This window comes from Camellia sinensis, chromosome 11 (genome assembly GCF_055761805.1).
Source record: "Camellia sinensis isolate YWXY chromosome 11, ASM5576180v1, whole genome shotgun sequence".
Taxonomy (NCBI): domain Eukaryota; kingdom Viridiplantae; phylum Streptophyta; class Magnoliopsida; order Ericales; family Theaceae; genus Camellia; species Camellia sinensis.
Genome location: NC_138971.1, coordinates 164,972,107 through 164,978,885, shown reverse-complemented (window position 1 = coordinate 164,978,885; position 6,779 = coordinate 164,972,107). Strand labels below are relative to the sequence as shown.

The 6,779-nt window shown below is 35.1% G+C and overlaps 1 protein-coding gene across 1 annotated transcript; it reads left to right on the top strand.

The window, feature by feature from the left end:
• The first annotated feature begins 3,057 nt into the window (after positions 1 to 3,057).
• On the top strand, positions 3,058 to 3,926 carry LOC145803331 (inositol-pentakisphosphate 2-kinase-like). Its single transcript, XM_082896605.1, has 2 exons — positions 3,058 to 3,230; positions 3,390 to 3,926. The coding sequence occupies exons 1-2, from the start codon at positions 3,069 to 3,071 to the stop codon at positions 3,909 to 3,911; spliced, it is 684 nt and encodes a 227-aa protein (XP_082752731.1). The 5' UTR covers positions 3,058 to 3,068; the 3' UTR covers positions 3,912 to 3,926.
• The last annotated feature ends 2,853 nt before the right edge of the window (positions 3,927 to 6,779 follow it).

Genomic DNA, 6,779 nt, shown 5'->3' with positions numbered 1-6,779 from the left:
ATCCTCTTTTTGCTCTTCATTCTCCTTTGCCTCCTCCAATCTTGCAACTAAGACTGAAAAGTCGCTGGATGGTGGTGAATGTGAGTTTCCTCTTTCATGGAATTGGCTCAAAATTTCCCAAGCCTCTTTAGCCTTTGTGCAACGAACAACCCGTTGCTGTTCTTCAGTAGAGATTGCTCCACGAATAGTGATCAGGGCTCTCTGATTACTCGGATTGTCAGCCCTGTCTGTATCTTGTTCAATGGCCTGCCAGCCTTCTGGATCAAAAGCTCTCAGAAAAGCTCTCATTCTGATTTTCCAAAACAGGTAGTTACTCCCGTCAAAGGTGGGTGGAAGATGCAAATTCTGACCACGAGCTAACTCTGCTGGCTCTGGAGGAGGTGGTGTCAAAGTAGACCAAAAAGCCATGAAAGCACTATCCCCGTCTTCTCCAGATTCAGGTTCTTCGGGTTCTTGCTCCGACCCGCTTTCATCATCCCAAGTTACAGTGTAGACTTTCTTTCGATTCTTTTTCGAAGGGCATTCAAGGGCAATGTGACCAAAGCCTTGACACTCATAACACTTTACCCCTGGTCCCCTAACAATCTTTTTTTCAGTAGTTTGAGCAAATTTTGGTGGAACATTTTTGGGTTTGTCATTGCTCTTATCTTTTGAAATAGGGGCTCTGAAATTCGGCTTCTTTTTCAAGAATTTTTTAAACTGTTTTGTAAGCATAGCCGTCATCTCAGACTCTAAATCAAATTCAGTCTCCGGAGGTTTTGCAGTCTCATGGGCACTCGTGAAAGCCATATTTTCTTTTTGCTTTTTCTTAGAAATTTGATGGGCTTCATAAGTCTGCAAATTTCCAACCAATTGATCGAGCTTGAGGGTATCAACATTCTGAGCCTCCTCAATGGCTGTCACCTTTGGTTGGAACCTCTCGGGAAGGGACCTCAAAATTTTTCCAACAACTCTTGCTTCCGGGATTTTCTCACCGAGAGTGAAACAGGAATTCACGATATCACTGAGTTTTGCATAAAATTCATCGAACGTCTCATCGTCGCGCATAAAAAGGGTTTCAAAGGCGGACGTGAGACGTTGAAGTTTTGCCCTTTTAACAGAGGTGGTACCTTCGTGAATCGTTTCAAGAATATCCCACGCCTCTTTTGCTATTTCACACGTGCAGATTCGACGGAATTCTTCAGGTGTGACAGAGCAGAAGAGGGAGTTTAGAGCTTTGCTGTTCCAACTCGAATTCTGGTAATCGATTGTGTCCCATTTATCTAGGGGTTTAGGAATATCAATCCCATCAACGGTGATTGTAGGTTCACTCCACCCAAAGATTACGGAGTGCCAAACTTTCTCATCGATGGATTTTAAAAATGCTCTCATACGAGCTTTCCAATAAGAATAGTTTGTACCGTCTAGTAAAGGGGGTCTATGAGTGGAGTTACCTTCACGAATAGAATCCATGATACTAATCACACAAAATCACACTCCTATAGTTTTGAAAAAACAAAGAGTGACCCGCTCTGATACCAATTGAAAATCTAAGTGATTCGTGATTAGATCAAGATTAAAATATTCCAAATTCCAAAAATCCAAAACACACAATCTAAATCAACAAGCACTTACGAAAGTGAGTTAGATTGTTTGTTTTGTCAGATTAAATAATAAATCGACACAAAAGATTTTTACGTGGAAAAAACCACAATTGGACACCTCCAACTGTGATTAAAAAACCACGGGCGAAACGCCATAAATCAATCCACTACTGAAGTAAAAAGATTACAAAGATATTTTACAAATTACCCAACTTAGTCAATCTGTCTCCGAATCTTCTGTAACTCTTTTTCACGACTTCATCTCGGAACTGATCAATCTTGAAGTTGATTCCACAACCTCACCCACATATAGAATCAAACACCTTTCGAAACTATATGCTAGAATCTTCGGAATCCACCGAAGCGAACTCTCTCTTGAATATAAAGAAACCAACTCCTTGATGTATGTATTTTAGATCCTGAGTGAAGAACTCTTCTCAAGACATCAAGGAAAATACTCTCAAAAATCTCCCAAGAAGACTTTAAACTCAACCCTAGTTTGTTTTTATCAGATCTAGGAAAACATCTCCAACAAAACAACGTTAGCAGCTTTAAATAAGGATCTGAAACCGCGATCTCCGCTCGAGCTCAACATAGCCCGCTCGAGCGTACTGAACAAAAACTGCATACGAAGAAACAGAGCTGCGCTCGAGCGTAGGAGTTTTCGCTCGAGCGTCAAATCACACCTTCCAGAATCTGTGCTTGCCCTGTCAAACTACTGTGACCTGCTAATCTACGCTCGAGCTCAAGAGTCTCCGCTCGAGCGGACAGTACAAAAACAGAAAAACACAGTTTTGAACCAACATAAGATTTTGTCTCCGGATTTGACAACACAGGGACCTAACAATATGTTTGGCATTGAGTTACAATAGCTTCGTAACATCTTTATCTTGTTTGGCATTGAGTTACTATATATTTGACATTGAGTTACAATAGCTTATTAACATGTTTTATTAACACATGTTATAATAAACATGTTTTACAATAAGCTATTACAATATGTTTTAATAAATATTACATATTTATTAACACATATTCACTACAAGAATAGTTGCCTATGACCACGTTTGTTAGACAACGTTTATTGAAAAACGCTGTGGAAGACATAAAATAAAATTAAAAGACACGCATTCCACTTTATAACGTGCTCCGTCTCCCTCCGTCTCCATTTCTCTTTCTGTCATTCTGCTTTCTCTCTTCATTTCTCTCTCTTCTCATTTTCTGTCACCGTCCAAGATCTAGGGTTTTCTGTCTCTCCTCATTCTCCTTGAGAGATTCACTAGGTTCGATTCCGATTACTTGTTCAGATCCATCGATTCGGATCCATCGATTCTTGAATCGATTTGGTTGAAATTTCTTGACGGTTTTTTGTTTTTCTTGATTCTGATTTTGATAATTTTGTAGAGGAAGATAGACTAGTTGAATGAAGAAGGATCGGGATAGACTAGGGTTTTCTGCTCTTTGGTTTCGCCATAACAATCTAATATGCTACTTGTTTTCTTTTGCCTTCACTTTCTTCTTGTTTCTAAAATACAGCCCAAATGTGGATTTCTTCCAGATTCAAGATTCATATCTGAAGAAAATGCCATTAAAAAGAGAATAACTCGTTTTAAAATGCACCAGTCATTGAAATTGCATCAAAGAGAGGTAATTTTTTTCTTACTATTCTCTTTGAGGCTAAGCTATAATGGGAGGGATCTCTCAGTTCATGTGCATTACAAATCAGCATTTATATTTGGCTTTGGTTCAATTAGCTATTTATTTTTCACTTTAGTATTGGCTCAATATGTTCGGCTTTTTATTTAGATATCAGATACAAGTGAATATGATCCCTTGGATATGCTCTCTGGATCCAAGGAGAGAGTACATAAAGCGATCACAGCTCTCTTTTGCACTCCTCAGAACAATTTTCGTGTTTTCTTGAACGGTTCCCTCATATTTGGGGGCTTGGGTGGTGGGGCAGATATTACTAGTTGTATGATTGGTAATGCATTCGAAGATGTACTCAAGTGTGTTATTCAGGCAGATGATGGCTTACGCACAACGAATTTCCTGCAACTTGTTACTGAAGCTGTTTCCCGATCAGGGTTACTAGATCGGCTTCTTGAAGTTCAAAAGCTTGATATCTTTGACATAGAAGGGGCAATTCATGCATATTATGATGTTGTTTCTCAGCCTTGTATAGCATGTAGAGATCTGGGTGAAGACAAACTGTCAGGCAGATATGCTTATCTACATTCAATGCCTTTGGATAAGAGCTGGAAAATTGTGAGGGACTATTTGATAGCTGCAATTGTTGTGGGATTTACATTTTCATATACAATGTGATGATGCAAAGAATACAAAACACCCCCAATTCTTCTTCTTTTATTTCCCTAGGAATATTTAGAGCTCTTTGGATTTATTCATAATGCTACTTCTTTCTTTGAAACCTACTTAGTTGCTTGGCATATGACTTCTTGTTTATTGTTTGTTTGAGTTTACAAAGATAATATAGACTACAAAATTCTTTTAATCATATTAAAGTTGTTCAATTCTAACTAACATAAACTTTTCTCACCTTTTTTGGCCCCCTTTTGCAGTGGTTAACACAATCAAACTACAAAGATTTATTCACAGATTTTTGTTATGTGGTTGGACACCGTTCCTTGCATCACCATGGCTAAGAACAAAAGTTTCCTTGGTATCGCGGAAAGGTACTAGCAATTTTTTGTTTTCAGTTTTTCCAAATATGCTTAGTTTTAATCAATTCACAAAAAAAAAAAAAAAAAACCTCCCCTCATTCTTATGTTTCTGTCTAAAGAGGTTGTGTATTTAATGTTGCTATTTTAATTGGTGACTGTTGCTGTTAGAGATACTTTTACATGGGATTATTGCTTATTTTTTGCTTAAGAGATTACTGCTTGTCCTTCTATTGAATTTGGAGTTGCTGCTTTTTGTTTTTTTTGGTATTGAATATTTGGAATTATGTTATTGATGTGCCTGTTTGGAATTATGTTATTGATGTCCCTCTCTCACTCTCTACATTCTTCTGTATCGGAAACCTGTTACGTAACCATCTAAAATTGTCTTTCTGAACCAATATATTGTGAACATTCATGTTGTTTTATATGTGGGTATGTATATATATAATTATTTGACTTCAGATTTTGAATGTTTCATATGTTGATAATGAATGTCTAGTTGCTTAGTTTCTCTTAAGTGGGTTACTTTGTTACCAGTTTGAGGTATTGTCTTCCTTTCATCCTACTCCAGCAGTTTGTGGGTTTCCTATAGAAGAGGGGCACGGGTTCTAATTGCAGAAACTGGTACATGTATATTGCGATATCATTTTTGTTCTGCAATCTGTGTTTTATGGCTTGTTCATGAACATTGTGAATTAGGATTTTAATTGTTCTGATCTATTACTTCAAATTTTATGCATCAGGTTTGTGATTACGGCTTGCCTCCGTCAATTAACAATAGTATTAAGGTTGGTGCAATATTGTATATCTTTTACATTTGCATATATGGCATGTTGCAGATGCATACATGTTAGAAAATTAAAAGAAAAGGAAAAAGATTTTAGGATCACTTTATATGTACAGCGAATTTTAATGTTGACTTTTGAATTTTGGTCACAAGTCATTTATTATTTATGATTATAATTTGCAAACTTTTTATTTATTTATTTTTTTGGGGGGGGGGGCAGTTTCTTTATTTTTTTTAATATTATTGATTCAAGTGTTTTTTTGTAGGAGCATTGGCCAACTTGTTCCTTGAAATAAGCATTGGCCCATGAATGAGCCTGATGGAAATTGTAGCCTTATGGAAGAGGAATTAAAATTGTTTGGTTTATTTTTAGTTTATGTGCTTGTGTAAAGTGCTAATAGTGCAATTTGAAAATTGAATCATTATTTTGTATTTTGTATTTTTTTTTTTTGGGGAGTTTTATTCCCCATGAATGAGCCTTATGGAAATTGTAGCCTTATGGAAGAGGAATTAAAATTGTTTGGTTTATTTTTAGTTTATGTGCTTGTGTAAAGTGCTAATAGTGCAATTTGAAAATTGAATCATTATTTTGTATATTGTATTTTTTTTATTTTTGAGGAGTTTTATTTTGCAGATTTAGTGCAATTGAAATTATACATTTTCTTTTTATATAAATTGCAGTGTTTTATATATTTTTTTTTTAAAAAAGAGAAAAGATGGCGTTTTTTAAAAAACGTTAGTAAATGTCGTCATACGATGTCAGCGTTTATCTGTGACGGTTTCACTAACGGAATGTATGAGAATTTATGACGTTTTAAAAAACGCCGGTTAAAGTCATTAGCGACGTTTTATAAACGTTGTATACCTAAGACGGCGGCCGTATCTGCGACGAAAGTTATAAACGCCGTATTTATCTTTTAACGGCGTTTTGAAGACTTATAGTGGCGTTTTTTAAACGTTGTTAATTCTGAAAATTCCTGCAGTGATTTATTAACTCAATAAGCTATCTTAATATGTTTTAATAAGCTATTATAATATGTTTATCGAAGCATATTATAATAACATGTTTATTATATTTATTAAAACATGTTTATCAAAAGAAGTTTGGTATTGAGTTACAACATGCACAATTGTGTTGGTTAGCACAATTAAACATGTTGTATTTAATAAACATGTGTTAATAAACATGTTGTATTAATTCTATATTAATATGAATTCAATTGTGTTGGTTAACACATTAATAAATAGTTTTTCTATTTGTACACAAATTAATTATAGAATTAAATACAACATGTACCTTGGTGTGGGACCCACAAAATTTGTGAAAAATTTATAGTTTTATGATTGATTTATGTGATCTTAGAATTTTTTTTTTATTTTTAAATAAATAGCACTTCATCTAAAGATAACCTAATAACCTCAGACCTTTACTTGTGTGATCTCTTATTTATTTATTTATTTTAATTTTTTACCACACAAAGAATGTCTTTGACTTGATTATATAATCGTATGATAGAAAAGTGTGTTAATACAAAGAAGAGGGAGATTAGAGGATCCCTTGCTAACCAACACAATTGAATTCATATTGTAACTCAATGCCAAACTTTTTTTAATAAGCTATAATAACACATTAATAAAGATATTACGAAGAATTGTGAGAGTCGTTACCAGTGGTCTAGTAAAATAGATTTGTGCACACTACTATAAGTTCAAAACAATCCAACA

Coding starts and splice junctions, on each gene's coding strand:
- LOC145803331 (XM_082896605.1), top strand. CDS start 3,069: ATGCTACTTGTTTTCTTTTGCCTTCACTTTCTTCTTGTTTCTAAAATA. Junction 3,231..3,389: donor TGAAATTGCATCAAAGAGAG/GTAATTTTTTTC, acceptor CTTTTTATTTAG/ATATCAGATACAAGTGAATA.